This window comes from Triturus cristatus, chromosome 9 (assembly GCF_964204655.1).
Source record: "Triturus cristatus chromosome 9, aTriCri1.1, whole genome shotgun sequence".
Taxonomy (NCBI): domain Eukaryota; kingdom Metazoa; phylum Chordata; class Amphibia; order Caudata; family Salamandridae; genus Triturus; species Triturus cristatus.
The window spans coordinates 92,600,451-92,622,793 of record NC_140592.1 but is presented as its reverse complement, the minus strand read 5'-3'; the positions used below and the strand labels follow the sequence as shown (position 1 = coordinate 92,622,793).

The following is a 22,343-nucleotide window of genomic DNA, read 5'->3' as shown; positions in this document are numbered from 1 at the left end:
TATATTAAACAGGGTAGGGCTTAAGAAGGAGCCCTGTGGCACTCCGCAGCCGAGGGGCTTGTCAGGGGAGGTAAAATCTCCCTCGAAGACCTGGAACTACCGGTCTGAAAGAAAGGATTTAAGCCAATCCAAAGGAATCCCAGAGACTCCTACGTTGGTGAGTCGGTGTAGAAGGATATTATGGTTAACAGTGTCGAAGGCGGCGCTTAGGTCAAGAAGGATGATTGCCGCGTATCCTCCCCGGTCCAAGATCTTTCTGGCTTCCTCCATTACTGCGACCAAGGCGGTTTCGGTCCCGTGCATGGGCCGGAATCCTGTCTGGGAGGGGTCGAGTAGGTGAGTGGTTTCAATGAATTTGGCCAGAATGGTGTTGGCATATTTATCCAGAATTTTGCTCAGCCACAGCAGCAGGGATATCGGGCGATAATTACCGGGGTTGTCTGGGTCTAGATTAGGTTTTTTAAGGAGGGTCTTGACCATAGCACGCTTCCATAGCGGCAGGAAAAGTAGCGATAAACCCTGTTATCGCTACTTTCCTTACGCCTGCTTCAGGACTGACTTAGCCATGATATCCTATGGAAGGTGGATATCATGGCTAAGTTTGTGAGTCTCTATCAGCAAGCTAACGCCACACTGCGTGAGATTATCGCTGGGTTTCTAGCGATAATCTCACGTTAGGCAGTTAGCGTGAGGATTTTTATCGCTGAGGAGATAAGCGTTGCTAATAGCACGCTATCTCAGCAATAAAAATCCACGTTACCCGGCGATAATTATCCTCACGCTAAGAGCGCTGAGCGATAATTATTGCCGGGTGTTGCTGATATGCCCCTTGGCATCTTGGGGGGGTCGGTTTAGCTCAATTTCGCACATATGGAGCAAAGACAGAATTGATGTTATTCTATAGATGCTGCTTTCCCCTTCTGCCCTCATGTGCTTTCACAATGTTGTTTGATTCACTGATGATTGGCTGGATGCATGAAAGGAAGTTAAGACTGTAAAAAAGCATAATGGGAGGGAAATTCTAATAAATGCAAAGACGCAGCAAATCATATTTTTCCAGTAATGGTTTAATAAAGAAACACACAAACTGAAACATTATTTTTCTTAAAAAAACATATCAGAGGCTTATCTGGTTTTCTGCTCCTCATACTTCCCATAATTCTGAATGGCAAACATAAAATGCGTGCAATCCAATAAATATCTAGCTGCATTTGTTACATGTATTTTAATAATATATTTCAGTTTCCTTAAGATTGAGTATACATGATGTACACATGTATTACGGTTATACACACCATTTTAAAAGTAATGAAAGGAAACCGTTAACATCTGAGACATCTATAACAGATACATTTGTTTAAACTCATATTTTACATTTTCTTTTTTTATTTTATTTTTAGCTAATGCTTACAGATTCAACTCACAGAGGAATAGGGGAGTCAATAAACCATAAAATACAAAATGGTGTTGGTGGGAGTGGGGGTGGTGGGGGGGTTGTATGGGGGAGGTGGTACTTGCTTTTGGTCGATTTCCTGCACAAATGAGCTACATTTTTCTCATTTGTGCAGGAAAAAGTACCAATCGCAGCGGGGGTCACTCACTGGCTGCCTAGTGGACTTAGAACGTGCAGCGTAACACTACGCCCATTGTAGTGTTATGCTGCACTACCAGTACGGTGCCAAAAATAGTCCAGGTCACAGGTGGTGGGTGGGTCCTGATGGCAGACAGCTACCCCTGCCACTGCAATACAGCATAGTTGGATGCTTCCAACTAAGTCCCAGATAAATTTGGTTGCATTTATTTTTGCATTTGCACACTTAGAGGTGGATTTAGAGTTCGGTGGATGCTTGACATAAAATGTGACGGATGTCTTGTCCACCTAATTTAAAAAGTATTGGTGTCTATGTAATCAAAATAGATGGCATGCCATTTGCCACCTTTAGCACATGTCACACATCAGTCATACTTTATATCAGGCTCCTGGGGTCCGATTTTAAGTTGGCCAGTGAAAGAAAATCCAGGATTTGCCCTTCCTCTGCAAAAACAACCTAATTTCCCTTACCAGCAAGCACTAGATCAAGTAACTTATGGAAATGCATATTAAACATGATGAGGGCATTTAGGTAATCGGTGAGGTTCCAAAACTAATTGCAAAAAAATGCACATATCTCTGAAACCATTACCTGATGCCGCATGCCAGCAATCATGTTCTTTAATTGTTTGGTTGTGCCACAATTGATTCGCAATTAGTTTAGTCATACTGTTTCATTTATTTTTCCCAAAGGCAATAATGTAATTATTTTTCGATATTTGTTGTTGAGGTTATTTATAGATCTTATTTTTGATTGTTTTTGCTAGTATCGCCTGGAAAGCTACATAGAGTCTAGGACCTTGAAAAGGAACTTTGAGCCTTACTATGGTGAGCTAAACTGCCTGTCTTTCTTTCGGTATGTCTGTGTGACTGCTTGCTGTCTGTCTCTGTCTTTTATTCCACGTATTCAGGTTAAATTATCTGTCTGTCGTTATATCTAAGTTACTTAAACTTACATGTAAAACCCATTTTCCATTATTCAAAAGACATATATCCACATACCTAACCTTGTACACACGTGACTTAATTCAGGCGCTAGCGGAACGTATAGTGACGTTCCCACCACGAAGAACAATAGGTTCCAAAGGATCAGCAAATCTAAAGTCCTGCAAATGGCATTAATATAGTTGGGTGCTTTCAAATTCTGAACTCCACTCTTCTCTCAATTAAATAGAGAACAACAAAAGAAGTCTTCTACCGAAAGCACAGGGTTCCTCTTGCCTTTGCTAATGCTAATGCTATTTAGGACTCGCCTACACATCGCAAGTGCTGGGCTGTGAGACGTATTGTTTTACAATTCAGTTGACTTACAACCCACCCACCCACAGCATACCATTATTTGTTTACTTTGTGACTCTCAGTTCTAATCTTTCAATTGCCTTGATCCCATTAGCTTCCCTTCCTTTCTTGTGCTAGGTTCTCCCTGGAGCATTGACCAAGTACATGTGTTCTTCTGTCACCTTTATTCTCCCTCGTCTTTTTTAAATAAGCGGTTCATTTCAGTATTATTACTGGATGAGCAATGTGCTTTCCTACTTCAAACACATGCATACAGCTGCTTAGTTAGGTTGCTTCTATCATATCTGCTGTATCTATTGACGCTTTAGTTGATTTCACCCAAAACTGTACTTCTCTATGCCACTCTACACCACTCTAATCTACACCATTCTACTCTACTCCAGGGCACTCCACTCCACTGTATACCACTACTCTCTACACCACTCCACTCTACTCCACGCCATGCCACTAAACTCTACACCACTAAAATCTGTGCCACTCTACTATACGCCTCTCCATTCCACATAATGCCACTCTCCAGCACTGTATGCCACTCTACTCTATGCCACTCTATTCTACACCACTCCACTCTACTCTATGCCACTCTATACTTCGCCACTCCACTCTACGCCACTTAGTTCTGCTCTGCGCCACTCCATGCCACTCTACGCCACTCTACTCTACGCCAATTGAATCTACTCCACACCACTCTACTCCAATGCACCCCACTCTATGCCACCCTACTCTAGGCCACTGTACTGTACCCCACTCCACTGTATTCAACTCTGTGTCAGTAAACTCCACTTTACTCCACTCAACACCTATCTACTCCACTCTATGTCACTCTACACCACTCTGTGCCATTCTCCTTTGCACCACTCTACTTTGCTATGCTACTCTATGCCTATCTACTCCATTTCACTCTGCACCATTCTACGCCACTCTACTCTTCGCCACTCCACTCTATGCAACTCTACTCTATGCCACTCCACTCTATGCACTTCACTTGACACCACCCCACTGCACACAATGCCTCTTGATGGCACTATTTGCCACTCTATGCCATTTTATGTCGCTCTGCTCTACAATGTGCTACTGTACTCCACTCTACACCAATCCACTCTACTCTACACCATTCCATGTCACTCTAAACCACTTTACTCTGTGACACTCCACTCTGCGCCACTCTACTCTACTCTACTCTATGTCACTTTACTCTGCTCCGCCCCACTCGAATCCACTTCATTCTATACCCATCTGCTTCAGTCTACTTCACTCTACACCACTCTACTCCATGCTACTCTACGTCACTTCACTCTATTCCATATTATTTATGCCGCTGTACTCTATACCACCCCACTCCAAACAATATCACTCAATGTACTCTATGCCACTGTATTGTATGCCACTCTATGCCACTACATTCTACTCTATGCCACTCCAGTCTGTGCCACTTCACTGTACTGTGTGCCACTCCATATCACTCCACACCACTCTACTCTATACCACTTCATGCTGCACTATTCTATTCCATGACACTCTACTCTATGCCACTCTACCCCACTTCACCTCATTCTATGCCATTCTTCTCTACACCACTATACTCTACATCACTCCACTGTATGCAATGCTACTCCACTCTTCATCAGTCTACTCCACACTACTTAATTCTGCAGCATTCTACACCACTCTTATCTATGCCAAGCAACGTTACCCCATTTCTCTCTACCAGTATCACTCTACGGTACTCGATGCCACTCCACTCCACTCTATGCCATTATAATCTATGCAAGTTCATTCTGTTCCACTCGCATCTATCCTTCTCCCCTCCATGCCACTCTACTCTACTCCATGAGACTCCAAACCCCTCTACACCACTCCTCTCTACACCACTCCACTCTACGCTAGTCTACTCCACTCCACTCCTCTCCATTCCAACCCATTCTGTGCCACTCTACTCTACAGCACTCAACTCCACGCCACTCCATTCTACACTACACCACTCTACTCCATGCCACTCTACTCGATGCCACTCTACTTCACACCACTCTACTCCAGTCCATTTCCACTCTATGCCACTCTATTCTACGCCTCTCTATGCCACTTTACTCTACACCACTTTATGCCACTCCACTCTAAATCAATCTAATCTACATAATTGTTCTCTCCGCCACTCCACGTTACTCCAGTCTATGGCACTCCACTCAATGGCACTCCACTCCACACAGTGCAACTGTACAACTCTCCATTCTATGCCAATCTACTCTACACCACCCTTTTCTACTCCACTCTACTTAATTTGATTCGGAATTGCACTGTCTGGTTGCACTCCTGCAAAGGTTTTAACTGAAAAATAAATGGTTTAATTAACCACTCTACTCTACGCAATTCTATGACACTCCTTACAACTCCAACCAACTCTACCCCACTCCATTCCACTCTACGCCATTCTGCTCTAACCCCTTCATTCCCCTCTAAATCAGTGTAAGCCACTCCACTCCATGTTACTCTAAGCCACTCTACTCCACACCACTCTATTATATGCCAGTCTACTCCACGTTACCCCACTCTATACTTCACCACTCCACTTTATGCTTCCCCAATCTATGCCACTCTACTTAATGCCACTCTATTTTACACCTCTCTACTCTACTCTATGCCACTCCACTTTATGCCACTGTACTGTACACCATTCTTCTGTACGCCATGCCACTCTACTCCACTAGGCGCCACTCCATTCCTCACCACTCTACTCTACGCCACTGCACTTCACTCTATGCCACTACCCTCTATGCCACACCACTAACTTTTAGCCATGCTTAACAGCCGCCACACAGTTGTACAACTTGGCTAAAAGAAATTGCCAATGGCAATAGCTCTCTCATAGGTGAGACATATTGGATTTGCTATTGCTTGCTTTGCAATGTTTTTTGTAAGTCTTTATTACAAATAGAGAGGATTGCAAAGATAGATAAATACAGATGGTTGAAAAGATAAATAGGATAAAAAGATAGGTAAATAGTGAAGGTTGATAGATGGTTGCATACATAAAGAAGGTTGCATAGATAGATAGACAGACAGACAGAGACAGACAGACAGACAGACAGACAGAATAAAGTTTGCTTGGCAGGTAGACAGATAGGCAGACAGATAGACAGGTAATTACATAGACAGACAAACAGGCTGATAGATATATAGAGAGACTGACAGACAGATTGGTAGTTAGACAGACGGGTCAATAGGTAGACAAATAGACAGACATACAGACAGATAAGGTTGCAAAGATAGATAGATAGATAGATAGATAGATAGATAGATAGATAGATAGATAGATAGATAGATAGATAGATAGATAGATAGATAGATAGATAGATAGATAGATAGATAGATAGATAGATAGAAATTAGAAAAAACATCACAGCTTCAATTAGTGATAGAATAGTTTAATGTCTATGTTAGACCTGGCATCTTTTTGTGTGGTTTCCCCTGACGCTTTGCCTTCTGTTCTGACCTGTTTGACTGTGTGCTGAACTTCATTTTTGCTGGCTTTAGCACTCTGTGCTTTTTTCCCTTGCTGACCAGTACTAAAGTGTATGTGCTCTGTGTCTAAAACGTAATTGCATTTGCTTTCTCTATGATTGACTTATATTAGATTTACTGATAAATCCATAGTACAGTGCACTATATGTGCATAGGGCTCGTAAATTAAATGCTACTAGTGGGCCTGCAGCACTGATTGTGCCACCCACATGAGTAGCCCTTCAAAACATTTCTCAGGCCTGCCACTGCAGGGCCTTTGTGTGCAGTTTTAAACAGCTATTTTGACCTGCCATGTTTACCTACTTGCCCGGCCCAAACCTTTCATTCTATTACATAAAACGTCACCCTTAAGGTAGCCCCATGGGCAAGGTGCAGTGTTTTTAAAAGATAAGACATGTACTTTGGAGTTTTACATGTCCTGGTAGTGAAAACTTGCTAAATTCATTTTTCACTACAGCAGGGCCTATCTTTCCTATAGGTTTGCATAGAAGCTGCCTTGTAACACTTTACAAGTGTAACTTCCAATTGGGAAAAGGCAGAAAGAATATTGGTGTCTCTGGACTTACAATTTAAAAACTCATATTTTAGTGAAGTTGTTTTTTAAATTGCAGGTCTGAAAATGCCACATTTTAGAAAGTTAGCACTTTCTCACTTTAACCATTCTGTGTCTCTGCCTGTCTCAGGAATACACAATTGGGTTGGGTGATAGTAGGGTTTAGTGAATTCCCTCTAGACAGTGACACACAAAGGGAACCTGGGTGTGACCTGCATATCCTGATGGCTCATCACCAGGCTGGTGAGTCTTCCAGAGCTAGAGTGAGAGGAAGTAGCTGACATTTGCACCAGAATAGGGCTGTGGCTGTTCCCACACAATGAGTTGCATACCCCCCCTGTAGTGTGTCTGGAGCCAGGGCAAGGAAGGGCAGGGTCTTGTGCAGTACAAAGACCTTTATTCGAAGTCTCCCTACTTCAAAAGCTAAAATGGGCATAAGTACTGGACCTCTGATACAATAAACTCAGAACACATCTAGAACTGAGGACATTCTGAGTATCGCTTCGGCATCAATGGCACCGTCTTAAAATGGTTCACATCTTGCCTACAACACCGGTCGCAACAAACCAAAATTAACTCATGTCTTTCTAAACCCTCGCGGGTCAACCCAGGAGTGCCGCAGGGCTCCATTCTATCCCCCTCCCTTTTCAATCTCTTCATGGAACCCCTGAGGGTCATCTTGAAGCAGAGGGATCAAATATCACCTATATGCTGATGACACGCAACTTTACTACAAAATCAAATCACCCAGTGACATTCAACATCTTAACGCCGCACTGATCGAGCTACAATCCTGGTTTTGCTCTAATCACCTAAAACTAAACCCCATCAAAACGGAAGTAATTTCATTCTCCCCCAAATGCAACCACCTACCAATCCAAGAATGGCTCGACAACTTTAACGCCTTAAATTGCACTCTCACTATATCCAACTCCGCAAAGTCCCTGGGCTTCTTCCGGGACAAAAACCTGTCAATAAAAGAACACATCAAAAATTCAGCAAAAGGAGCGCTGTGCGCACTAAAAATATTAAGAAAACAAAAGCTTTCATTACTGCCGATGATTTCAAGACTGTGGTGTAATCCTTGGTCCTTACCAAACTAGATTATGGTAATGCCATTCTCACGGCGAAGCCGAAATCTCACCTCGCACCCCTTAGATCAGTTCCTAACTTGGCAGCCCTGCTGATTTCAGAAGTCAAACGTTTTGAACACATCACTCCTGCCCTCAAGAGCCTAAACTGGCTTCCCATCAAAGGAAGATGCACTTACAAGACTACCTGCATCATCCACAAAGCACTGCACTCACACACTCCCAACTACCTTGAAAACAAGCTAATGAAAGCGGGGTCTTCCAGATCTTTGAGAAGCTCCAAGACTCTGTTACTCATAACTCCAAATCTAAAAATATCAACAACCAAGTCTCGCTCCTTTTACGGAAATGCTCCGAGCATATGGAACTCTTTTTCTTGTGACCTTCGATGCAACCCCTCCTTCCCTAACTTGAGAAAAAACCGAAACAATTTCTCCTCAAAAAATACTTTAACTCCTAGATTATTGAACTGGACTATTTACTGTGTGTACTGATCTAATCCTGATGACCATAGTCTGTCTAATCTGATTTATGTTGTCTATTAGATCCTCTTGAATTGCTTCTCTTGTTTTTGGCACTGCCCTTTTTTTCTTGGGTATTTATTATTTTCTATTTTTAATTCTCGCCTTGTTTGTACTCTCATGTATGTTTTACTGTATTGCCAGACCACGATTCTGTAAAGCGCTCTGATACCTCCGGGTCTATCAAGCCCTATATTAAACTTATAAATAAATAAATAAATAAATAAATTCAACAAGAAAGAAGGGCTGTTGTGCTGCCAGGAATGGCTGCCCCTTTCCTACTTGTTTCGCTGAGTTGGCCTGCTGCTTCTTGCCGAGGAGTGAGAGAATGGACTTGACTCTCTAAAGGTTCTCCAAGGGCTTGTTGGGCTTGATGTCTGTTGCTGAAGTCTCAGGGCTATCAAAAACGTCACATACATTTTGCTACGGGCACCAAGGCTCCTCTGCTGTTAGTCCTGCTCTGCCAAGTGGTGCCAAATCGAGTCCTGGGCCCTTGGAAGCAAGTGTTTGGTGCTGCAACCCAAGAAACTAATGCATTGACACAGAAGCTTTGTTCGGAACCAGCACACTTTCCTGCAATAGTGCTGATCGCCGCTGCCTGCACCAAAGCCATGGACACCACTCACCGACTGCGTGATGCAATGACCTCGACTTACAATGCAACCCTGACTTTGCCGACACAGTGCCTCAGAATCATCGATGCAACATGAGTCTCAGACACCGCATCGCTGGCGTCTTCTGACTTCGACGCATTCCCAGCCCTGCATGACTTTGCGTCAACGCATCACCTACAGCCCAGGGGTTTCGACATCAGCACCTCAGAATTGACGCACAGCGCTCTTGACAACAACGCATCAACGATCTTGCCCAACGTCAGAATTGAGGCATCACCTTCGACAGCGGTGCATTCCCTCCGTTTTTTAATGTATCGTCCTGAAAGCTTCAACGCATCCAAGGTACTGTCAGCAGGTCTGCATGACTCCTGTATCTGGCCCACGCTCCATCACTGTCAGACTAAACATTTGAATTTGCCCTGGTCAAGCATGACCAGATAACGCCAGTTGGAGCTTTTGACTTCTAGCAGCTGCATTTTGATTTAATCTAGCAAAATTCCTAACTTAACTTGTGTATGTTGGATTTTTGTCGTTTTAATCTTGTTTTACTCATATAAACATTGGCTATTTTTCTAAACTGGTGTGAATTACCTTTGTGGTGTTTTCACTGTCTTACTATGTGTGTTTGCACAAATACTTTACATATTGCCTCCTTATAGTTTAGCCTGACTGCTCTGCGCCGAGCTATGTGAGGGTGAGGACAAGTAAACGTTTAGCGTGTACTACACGTACACTGACTAGGATTGTGGGTCTGCTTGTACAGGATGCATTCCTCTGCCAAATTGAAGACTGATTTCTATAAAAGAGCACTGAAAGCAAACCAGAAAGCCAAACAAGCAGGATATACAGACTAAATGGGTTTTCAAGGATAACTATAGTCCTCAATTAGAATACATACCAACATGACATACATGAGTGCAGTTACAAACGCACTTCACTGTGTGTATACTACAAAGAGGATAACTTTATAAAGAAGTATTTCAAATTGACACAATGTAGTGTCCTGTGAAAGAGCAGAAGTCAGCTAGACAAAGGCCACCTGAAAGGAATTTACAACAGCATTAACAGGAGACAGGAACTAATAAACCTGGAATGTGCCCTGTGCTCACATTTTCTAGAAAGCGTACTGTTAAATCAGGCAATGGAACTACCTTGCAAGCAGACGTGCTCTTTATGAAAGAGCAAAATGCAGTCACTCAAAGTGAAGCTAACCAGTGGATAATGTAGGCTGACCCATTGTCCCATGCTGCATGCTGCAGTGGGTGGAAGCAAAATGTGAATGACACTACACCAGACCAATGGATCAGGAGAGCTGGCTGAAAGCCCCTTTAAGTATACTGTCATTATCATTTTTAGTAAATTCAAAATGGCTGTTCAGGGGGAAGGGACACAGTAGCCCGCTTACAATGAAAGCACAGCTGAAGTTCTATGCTAACAGAAGAACTGTTGAATTCATCTGCTGGATATTCATAGTGTCCCTGCAGGGCCTCTGATTCCAGACCTAAAGAAGAATAGGCCGCACCTCAGAAGACACAAGGGGCCAGATTTACTAAGATTTTGTGTCTTGGTTGGTTCACTTTTTGGTACAGCCTGAAACAAAAATCTTTTTGTGCTACTTAAAAAGCGAAGCAAAGTCCGTTTTGCGTGGCTTTGTAAAACACAAAGTAACAAAGGCAATGCAGCGCATAGCACTGCCTTGTGGTATCTTTCGTGCGGTCGGCCTTACATGGGTGTTTCAATGCATCTATCCACATATTTTGACACAAACTTAAATTTACGAAGACCTGTAAACATGCATTGCACCAAAAAGGTGTGCCTGCCCGAAGCTGGTACAACAAGGAGAAATGTCTTAATTTCTCCTCATTACTTCCTCTTTGCATATGTACTGCATATGTACTGCATTCTGCAGTGCTGCATATGTTTTGTGGAACTCTCACAGCTGCTGCTCCTGGTTTTTAAGTTTTGTACAAGACAGATTTACAACACTTATTCAAGTCTCATAACTATTATGTGAGGAAAGTTTCCACTCCTGGACCTTATAGCTGTGAGATGGTGGCTAATACAGTTACTTACTGTGCTATTCCTTCTCACTCCCAGCTCATACCTATACTGTGCATACTGTGTGAAGTTGGTTTCCTCAGCAGCTGCCCACACTGTTACTTGTCTATATGTGAAAAAAGCTTCACTGTACCTGTCCATGGGGGGTGGGGGGTACTGTGTGTGTGTGGTGTGGCGTGTGTGTGTTTGTGTGACAGCTAATTGCAGTGCTGTTCTTCTGCTCTTTGTGTGAGGAAAGTTTGCATTGCTGCTTCTTGTGGTGTAACTATTATTGGTGTGAGCAAAACCTGGACTCCTGTTTGTGTTGTGCCTCCTGTGTGAATGAAGCTTACTGTATACTGTTGCCCATGCAGTACATGCTGTAAATATGAGTGAAGCTTACCCTGCTGCTGTCCGTGCTTACCTCTTCTCTGTGAGGGAAACCCTCTATGTTGCTGCCTTTGCATCCTACTACGTCAGCTGAGCTGAACTGTATAAGCCATGAGCACCTTTGAGCTCTGCACTAAAGCACAGTAGTAATCTGGATAAGAAACTAACCTGACAGGATTGGGAGTTTTGCGGCTAAAGGGATAGAGATATCTTGAAAGGGTGACGGAGAAAAGACAAATAGTGAAAATGGGAGAAAGAAAGGAGGTAGGGTGTGCCCAAAAAAGTGAGAGGACACTAGAGTAGGAACAGGAAGAGGTGGGGAGCAGAATGAAAGGAAATTGAAAGTATAAGAGAGGCAAAAAAGATCATGCTGGATACCACTGACCCTTCTAACCACCAGCCTATTTCTCTACTTCCCTTTCTGGCTTAAGATTGGAAGGGGCAGCTTCCTCCCAAATCAAGCTCTTGTAGGAGAGCATGCCCGCCTCATCCTAGGCTGGCAAACATTCACCAGGACCAAGGCATGGAATGTGTAATGCTCTCAATTCTGGCTGATGTGAGAGAATGATTGGATGAAGTCAAAACGCAGATTTTGTTCAACCTTTAAGAAACATTTGCCACAGTTCATCGTCCCATTCTTTGGAAGCATTTCAAAGAGGTGAGTGTCCACAGCACTGCCTTTTCTTGTCTAACCTTGGATTATGGATGCATCCTCTTAGGAATTGATTGCACAAGTGGTGTTATGGCATCCACTGAGGCGCTATATCTCCTCCCTCTTGTTATTTAATCTCTACATGCACCCACTTCTGATTCTTTTATCTTCTCTTGTGGCAGAAACTCTCATTGTCATAAATGTTAATTTCACCCAAATTCTTTTCCATGTGACCAGTAGCAACAAGCATTTGCAATGCAATGGGTCTTGCATTTACACGTGTTTAAGCTATTGGCATTGTAAATGACAATGCCTTTTATTTATATTTTAAAAACCAAAACATAAATAAAAGGCATTGTCATTTACAATGCCAATAGCTCAAACTTGCGTCAATGCGAGACCTATTGCATTGCAAAAGCTTGTTGATCATTGCAAGGCTGAAAGCTACATTCAGCTACATTCTTTATACCAGATGTCCATTGTAATAGCACTGAGTACGTGAGGTGTCCGTGGAAAGAGCTGCGCGGGGATGGGAGGCAGCCTCTGCCTTAACTGTGTGATTACGGTGGACTGATAGCCCCCACCTACCTATCTATAGCCACGAGCTGAAATTGTCTAAGGACCAGGAGCCTCTAACCGGTGAATAACATTTGTGGGGGAGGGCTTGCTCGGAGCCACACGCATGCGCGCTCCACCTGTGCCTCACGCCCTATTGTTGTGGAATCGGCATGGAGGGGGGTTGTGAGGAAGCTTCTGCTGCCATGTAAAAACCGGGATCCTAGTGTGTGCACGAAATAAAAGCCTAACAAAAGCAAGGCACGGGACGCTATTCTTAAAGTGTCCCACATTGCAAACATAAATATAAATGTTTTTTCATTAAATTAACCCTCATTACCCGCATTTTGAAAAGAAGATGCGCTGGCGCCTTTACCAATGTGCCGCTTTGTAAGAAATAAAAACAATGCTAACACAGACAGCACATCCTGCATGTTTCTGCAGCTAAACAAAGAACCCATTAATTAAGTAAATAGTTCTCACCAACTGGTGATCAAAGTTGCCGAGTACCAACACAAGTAAAAGGTCCAGTCCTCATGGGAGGTAACAAATGCAGACAAGGCAGGACTAACAAGCCTGTTAAAGAATCAGAAGCCAGCATTTACGAAGGACAATGACACAAGACAATGACAAATATGGTAGTGGACGGTGTTTCCAGTGCATACTCCAATACAGAATGCCTTGCAGAGTGGGCAGCGCATGTGCGCTGTCGGTAGGCTAGACCAAAAAAAGATGCTCTAAACGTTGAAGGAAGAAATCTTTTATTATATGAAGAATAGTGGTCCCCTCTCTTAAGGTGTGGACCTTCAGAGTAATGACTGTTGTGAGGATGATTAGAACTCAGAGTAAATAAGAATACAATTAAGAAGACTAGGCCATTAAGTGTTACTAAATCAAGCAAAGTTTCTGGGCACACATCCGAGCAGGAAGCCGAAAGTCCAAAATATGCTTCCAGAGGCAAAAAACTTTTTGGGGAGTGCTTTTCAACTGTCCTTGAAAAAATACTACTATATAAACTTGCAACCATACCACACTGGTACAGCTCTAAAACCTCGTTTGACTTATATCTTCATTCATTAACATATTGTTAATTGCATGAACATATTTTTCATGCTTTTAAAAAGATACTCTTCTATAGAACATCTTTTGCAGCTACCGGAGCTGAGACATGCCGGATAAGCAGCATGTTTAATGTAGTGTGTGCACAAAATAAAAGCCTATCAAATGCAAAGCGCGGGACATTATTCTTAAAGCATCCCACGTTGCAAAAACAAATATATATATATTTTTCGTTAAATTAACTCGCATTACCCACATTTTAAAAAGAAGACGCACTGGCGCCATTACCGATGTGCCGCGTTGTTAGAAAAAAACATTGTTAACACAGACGGCACGTCGTGCATGCTTCTGCAACTAAACAAAGAACCTATTAATTAAGTAAATAGTCCTCACCAACCAGTAATAAACGTTGCTGAGTATCAACACAAGTAAAAGGTCCAGTCCTCATGGGAGGACACAAATGCAGACAAAGCTGTACCAAGGAGGGACTAACAAGCCTATTTACGAATCACAAACCAACACGTAGGAAGGACACTGACACAAGCCAATGACTAATATGGGTGGGGGATGGGCGGGGCTTCCAGTGCATACTCCAATACAGAACGCCTTGCAGACAACAAGCCTATTTACGAATCACAAGCCAGCATGTAGGAAGGACAATGACACAGGGCAATGACAAATATGGGCGGAGAGTGGGCGGGGCTTCCAGTGCATACTCCAATACAGCATGCCTCGCAGAGCGAGCAGTGCATGCGCTCTGCCGCTAGGCTTGACCTAAAAAGAAAGCAGATGATTCCACCCCAATCGTTCTAGTGGTGCCTCCCACGGTGAGAAGCCGGAGGACCAAACTTAGATTTATCATCTATTCTGTTAGGAAAAATGTTTAAATCCTGCATGTGAGCTCAATGTCATTTTGCAAATTAATAAATTACAAAAGTAACCCAAGGGATTAATGATGGCTGATAGGCACGCAAATGCTACTTCCAAGTGTGGAAAGAAATCCAATGTGCCTCTCACTGAACACTTGGCATTGGCTGCTGGGCTGCACCTCTGGGCTGCACATCAGGGTGCGCTTTAGGCCAAAACTAGAATTATGCAGGATGTGGTGCAATACAACACAACTAAATGGCATCATTACATTGTTTCTTAAAAGTGCTCTTGTGTACAACAGTTGGGTTTCAAAGGCTCACACATTCTGATTATAACAGAGATAGATCTCTAGGGGGCATATGTATCAAGTTCCGTTTTTGCAATTCTCAAATAGCGATTTTTAGGGAATCGCTATTTGAGAATTGCAAAACGGGATGTAATAAAAAATTCGCAAATGTTTTGCGATTCCTTGACAACCTGAACGCATCCTTCACTTCCCGTCCCCTTCATTTGGGGTCCGTCTATCCCTCCCCTATTTGTTGCTTGAGGTATACACACACTTTTCCCAAAATCTGCTAACAATAATGCGTAGCGGTAAATACACGAGTAAAGCACTACATAGACGTGCACAAACTCCACTTGTTCCGTCTCTCCACTGGGGTTGGGCACATAAGGCTCCCACAAAATGGTGCTTTATACAACTTTGTTTTCAAAAACGATGTTTACTTGTATTGTTTATATTGTGCATTTTTCTTTTTGGATACAGCTTGATGTTACTATCCTTATATATTCTTATTTTGCTACATATTTTTATGTTTAATAGGATTTGTTCTACTCATTGTATTGCTGTTCTTTTTCTTGTTATTCTTTAATAAACTCAAACTTAAAAACGTTGTTTAGTTGTAATTTAAGCTAAAGAGACAGTTAATACTCCCTTCCTTCCTCCTCTTCTATTGCTCCCATATCCAGTTTTGGTCTATATTTTAATGCCTGCTCCCAGCAAGATTTCAATTGTGTATTATGTTATTTGGGATGTATTTTACACTGTATCTTTTTTTGATATCCCCTGTTCAAAGTGTATTCAATAAACAGATTTGAAACAAAATGTTGTTACTCTTTTAATCACGCTATCATGTTAAATCACGTTTGTGAAAGATTGGGGTCAGGGGTCATATCCTGTGATGTCACTTCTGCTTTCCTTGGCACATTTTGGTGAATCGATGTCCTTGTCCTGCATGTGACATCTATGTTTTTTACAATGAAAATCAATAAATATGTATAAAAAAGAAGTGAGGTCGCTTGCATTAATGTGTCAGATATGTGTGATTCACGAAAGATAAAATAAAAGCCGTGCATGAGATCATGTAGATATTTGAATTTTTGGTCCTTAGTATTGGCCGCAGTTGCCATAGTCCAGCTGATGCAAGTGGCTTCAGCCATTTAAGAAAAGCTACCTTCTTGTTGCCCATCTTCTCGAATCCAGGCCTGTTTCTCTGGTCCATGCACCTCAAGTTAGGCTGCAAGTCTCTTACATCTTCAGTTCCTGGTCCCTGGCCCTCCCCCCAAAGACACCAATATCAAGGAACCAGAAGGAGCATCACCTGTTACAGGAAGTGAGGTGTGCTTCACTCCACCCTTGTAGATTCATGGATTCGTGGGAACTATCAAGCTATGGTAGGAACAAAAGAGAAATTGATTGTGATTGGCGACAGGAAATATCTGTCTCGGACCTGACTAGAACTCATAAGAAAATATTGTAACAAACAAGCACTGGTAAAGCAAAGCAGTCTGGTCATGGCTTCACAAATATATGTGTTGCCAGCGCTGGCAAGCATTAGTGAACAATAAACACCTAAACATTCAAGAATAGCTGCTCATGCATGCACAGACAGCCATGCACATACCGTTATCCTGGAATGTTTTTGAAATGTTTTAGCATTGTGTATTGTTCCAGGGTGGTCGATGCATATAAAGTACACCAGCCATCTTGGAATGCTAAAGAAATATAACACTCTGGTAGCACCATGCATGGAACTGGTTGGCCCTTGCAAAACAACAAAAAAATAACCATTTGCAAAACAATAAGTCTGGCTCATTTCAGTAGAGGATGCAGCCTTATGGCTAGAGTGGTCGACCTAGAAGCTGGGGAACCAGGTTTGAGTCTCGGCAACAACTCTCAACATCCTGTGATTCTGGGCAAATCACTTAGCGGCATATCAGCAACAACCGGCGATAATTATCGCTAAGCGCACTTAGCGCTAGGATATTTATCGCCGGCTAACGTGGATTTTTATCACTGAGATAGCGTGCTATTAGCAACGCTTATCTCAAAAGCGATAAAAATCCTAGCGCTAACTGCCTAACGTGAGATTATCGCTGGAAACCCAGCGATAATCTCACGAAATGTGACGTTAGCTTGTTGATAGGGCCGCACAAACTGAGCCATGATATCCACCTTCCATAGGATATCATGGCTAAGTCAGCCCTGAAGCAGGCGTAAGGAAAGTAGCGATAACAGGGGTTATCGCTACTTTTCTTGCCGCTATGCTTAATAGCGTGGGGCTTGATGAAAGGAGAAATGTCGCTGTCATGTCAGGTCAGGAACGCCCACTTTTCATCTCATTAGAGATGCAAAGCTGGGCGTTAGGAATTCGTGCGCTAATGCAAGGTTTCACGCGTTAGCGTGACCTTGCTAATTAGGCGATAAAATTATAGGCGCTTTTCGGCCTTTTTCTATCGCCGCGTTGTAGATATGCCCCTTAATCTCCCTGTGCCTAACAAAAAAATTAATGTGTCCTTCTGTAACAAAACTGGTGCTCATGTAAAGTGCTCTGATACCTGATTTCTCGGGTCTAGTTTGCGCTATATAAAAAGATAGGTGTGTTCGTTGTTGTGTAACTGTATTTTGTATTGTATTTGTGGATGCACAAGCAGACAACACACATATAGAACCAAGGCCAACTGACAAAAAACCCACGGAATCGCACAGATACAACACACATATAAGCACACATTTAGACACAGGCATAGGCTTTAAGTAATGAACCTCTGATTTGACAGTCTGACACCATAGACTGCCGGTTATCTCCAACACACGCACACTAACCACCATTAAGTTTAAGCAACAGAACAGTCTATCCTGCAAAGCCTATTTTAGGTCACGTGGATAAGGCTGGTGTCAGTTCACACTCCAACCATTTGCATTAACTCACATGGCTTGCACTATTGATCCCACCTAACTTCTTTTAATCAAATCTACCACGAATAGATGGGATGGTGACCTTCAAAGCACAAGGTTAATCCCAATAACCAGCAATGAGCAATAAGTTATGGATTAACTAACTAACCTTGAGTTCCATAATAGTATAGTAGTCACCTTTAGCACCTCGTCAGGAGTAGTAAGCTCTACATAAATTCAGTTACAGTGCAAATAAAGTGAATAGGTGAGCATTTTATTTCCCTGAAGTGAAACATAACATTCACTTTTTGAACTCATGCCAGCACCAACCACAATAAAAAAAAGTAAACAGTGCAGTGTAACAGTTACCCTAAGGTAACTATTACTCGCGATCCCCGCCATGCACAGTGTTGTCATCCATGATGTAATTTCAAATTTTGCAATGATGTTATCAATGATGTCACAGACATGACATGAGTGGTGTAAGATGTGGGATAATTAGCTGTGCATGACAAGGGCAAAAGCTATTGTTACCTCAGGGTATGAGTTATAGTTTCTAGAGATAAATATAACTGGTAAATTTCAGTTTTTTTTTATTTTAAAACATTACATTGTGACTGAAATTGTCACCTAACTATGACATCACTTTACCCTCAGTGAATTTCTAGGTTTTTTTTTAACGTAAAGTAAAATTTTATTACCATTCCTAAAGCCAAACCTAGAGCACAGCCAACCACGCCTTCAGCCATGCATGCTGTGGGGTTGGGTGAAGTGCCTGGCCTGTGGCAAGGCCTTGCGTCCAACTCCTCGCAAGCAGCCAACTCCATGCCATGGATGGCCTTCTGGCATGAACAGTATGTGGTTGAGCTAGCAGGTCCTGGCTGCACTCAGGTAGACTTGCAGAATTTGTCACAACACCAAAATATAAAATGTGAGCCTATTATCATCTTTCTTCAAAAGTCACCACTATTTTTTATCTAATGTTTATTTCAGTAATTCACACAATGCAATGTTTATTAATAGTGCTTATCATAAACATATTTAATAAAGTTTTAATAAGAAAATTAGTCTGAGTCTTTTTTTTATCATAGTTATTATTATTGCATTATGTGGACTGAAAATGCTAAAAGAAAGACTCAGAGGCATATTTTTTTTTTAAATCAAACCAACATGTCTCTCGGTCTTTCTTTTAAAATTTTACAATCCAGTTAAAGAGCATAGAGCTCCAGCTAGGATTGCTTTTAAAAAGGATGGTAAGTTCTCCTGGGGTCATGGTTTTAATGACCCAGGAGACTTACTTTTTTTTTTGTAATGTTGCTGGGGGGTGCTTCAGTTCCTGCAGCCCTCCACAACATTAAACAACTGCTTGGTGGTGCCCCTGACGCTTCTAGAGGCACCCCAAGCATAACCATATTGGCCAGCACCTTTCCTTTGCCACCACCCGGACATGAGCAGCATGTTTCTACTGCTCCTGATGGGCAGGTGCCAGCAGTCTTCCCTGCCTAGGAGAGGGTGGACAAGTATACCTGCAGTCTAAGGCACAGAGAACCAGAGTGTCCTGAGGTGCAGTTTCCAAGGACACTGTGTAGAATCACGTCCTGGTGGTTGGGGGTCCCTGGGGTGGATACCACTATGGGGAAGGGGTGTGTGCCCCCTCCCCATTTTGTAGTTTTTTGGCCCCAGTTGGGCCCAACAGAGGCTTGGGGAAGGCGCGTCATGTGCCCCCTCTGATTTGAAGTGCACTTAGCCCTAAATATGGGGGCCCTGAGTGGCTCAGGGAGGGGAGCTGCATGCTACCTCTCCTTCAAAGTGCACTTCGCCCTGGGGGATGTAGTCCCCGGGGTCCTGAGTGGCTCGGGGAGGAGGTGCCACTGATGCCTCCTCCCCATATATATAATATTGCAGACTCTCAGGCCCTGGCACACACCAGGGGTCAAATTTCTTAAATTTAAAGTGCAGGCAAGTGTTTCCTTTTTTTAAACAATATGCTGCTATCCCGCAGGATTCAAGCGGATTCGCAACTTTTATTACACTTTTTTTATGTTGACCCCCCACAAGGGCTAGGGTATCCACCTTATATTGTTTTTCATTGGTACACTGAGGACAGTGGATAAAGTCCCTGAACCCTGTAATGGCTGCCTGCTACATTTGTTTTCATGTTGCAGGCAGCCAATCAGAGTGCTTTTTCCCACAGGAACCTTGCTCCCATGTGAGCAAGTTGGCCCAAAGGAAAAAACCCAGTTGGGCCAATCAGAAGGCTCTCCTATGTGAAATTGGTTAGACAGACTCTTGCGGGAGCCCCTCGAACCCAACCCTCCAGATATACAAATATCCTTAATCCTTAATATCTCAAAAACTGCTTTATGCGTTAACACCAAATCATTAAAAGCAAACTTTCTGGACAAAGATCTAGCTTCCTGCCAAACTTGGTGTAATTCCATTCAGCAGTAGTTGCAGTAGCGCTGTTCAAAAAGTCTATGAAAAATGCATGGGGATTTTATGTTTTGGGACCACCCTCCTCTCTCCCCCCACCTTTTTCTCAGCCCCTACTTGATGGGTCACTTAGAAATTCTCTATGCACAAACTGGGTAAAAAAGAATACCTCTTTGGAGAATTCTGTGAGGGTTCATCAACCTGCACCAAAGTTATTAGCAATACAAAAAAGGCATTTCCCATTGGCGCACTGGCCTAACTATAACTACCCAATGGCAACAGAGATACATAGATAGACAGACAGACAGATATATAGATAAACACACACACAATGCTAAGACATTCAGCATATTTCTATTCTACAGGGTGAACTGCAATGTCTACAAGCTTCAGGCAGGCCCAACTATCATTGTCTTTAACCAGTAGGGCCCCGCTAGCCCAATTCATAGACCTCTCCATAAAAATAAGCATCTATGAATTGTCTTAATGACTTTGGGCCTGTTTAGATTTTGGGTGTCAAAGTTCTGTTTGCCATTGTTGGAGCAGATAAGTATTTCCTTTTTCCTAGTAAAGATTGATTATTATACAGCATCATTTTTATCTACCCAAATAGATTTCGCCTAAGTCAGAAATACATATTGTTTTGATTCATTGACCTCATATTTAAATGATTTGATGGATTTGGATGACTCATAACAATCCTGTGTTTTTGTGCCTCAGGTACAGAGATAGACTCGAATGGCACTCCTCCGTCTCTCTGGGAGATGAATGTGGATACTCCTCCCATGTTTGAGGCAGGAGAAAAGAGTTTCATAGTGCCTCACACCTCAACGGTAGAGGTAGGTCATTAATCATCATCATTAATTTCTAAAAAAAAAAAGCTAAAGGGGGATTTTGTTTTAGAAAATCAAAAAAAGGAATTCCCCCATCACAATGTGAATTTCCTTCCATGGCGAGGGGTGTATTTTCAGTTTTCAGTGCTCCTTACCGCCAGGTTTCACCTGCCAGTGACTAACATTGAAAACTGCCCATATTTTCACCCACTCTAAAACTTCTGACAAACCTTACTCTGTTGGGCTTATTTCAGCGGCGGAGATGGAGTAGTCTCCACCGTCTACATAATGAAAGTCTGCCTGACTCTACCTGAGGCTGGCAGATCTTCAGTCTGTGGCATAGTATCCTCTATTTATATATATATATATATTGCACAGAAGTTATCATCAAAATTGAAAGATATATCACAGATTGAACAATTCAGTAGTCTATGCATGCCCGTTTAGTATCCTGGGATCTATGTTTTTAAAAGGCTTAGTTCTAAATATGTAACCTTTCTGATAGCCTTTTGTTTATGTTCACTGTTGCTCTTATGATCCCACACACTGAGACAATTAGAGGACAGCTCAGGAGACCAATTGCCAAAATTTGGTCTAGCAAGTATTTCGCAAACCAAGATCATTCTAATGGCATAGGATTTTATTCACCTATTTCTGGTTTCATAAAGTCAGAAAACTACTTGTTACAAAATGTATAACAGTTTAAATGATACTTTTTAACAAGTGATAAATGTAAGGCATTTGAGACTGAGAACATAAAATACATCTTCTACCTCCATGGCTATTTTACTAGATGTCTGATCTTCATGTACATTATTTCATAGGTGCTAAAATCCACCAACCAAGTGAGCGTACTACGTAAATGTAATTTGATGCCAACATTGCCACATCAATATATAAATGTGTATTATGCCATCAATTTAAAATCACCCATGTGGTATGTATTGACGTTGAAATACAATGTACATCCACCTGATTTTTTTGTGAAGGAATGGATGCAATATGTAGAGTCTGTTCCCCATGTGCATGAGCACATACTTTATTTAAAGGGGCTAGGGCATAGATCTTGTAATGGTTTTGATAAAGATAGCAAAGCAAAATGTGCTAACCATACAATATAACATTACTGGACCTGGAGTGATGTTCTT

The 22,343-nt window shown here is 42.3% G+C and overlaps 1 protein-coding gene across 2 annotated transcripts in view; it reads left to right on the top strand.

Moving 5' to 3' along the window:
- The window catches only part of LOC146797468 (protein SSUH2 homolog), a 121,011-nt gene that overhangs the window by 36,627 nt on the left and 62,041 nt on the right, over window positions 1–22,343 (top strand). Inside the window, exons 5-6 of one of the 2 annotated variants that reach the window (XM_085627558.1) lie at window positions 2,359–2,419; window positions 21,083–21,201. The exons of the other annotated variant lie outside the window; for it this stretch is intronic. Coding sequence (XP_085483684.1) covers window positions 2,359–2,419; window positions 21,083–21,201 — 180 coding nt within the window. The remainder of the gene's footprint in view (window positions 1–2,358; window positions 2,420–21,082; window positions 21,202–22,343) is intronic. 2 annotated transcript variants of the gene reach the window in all.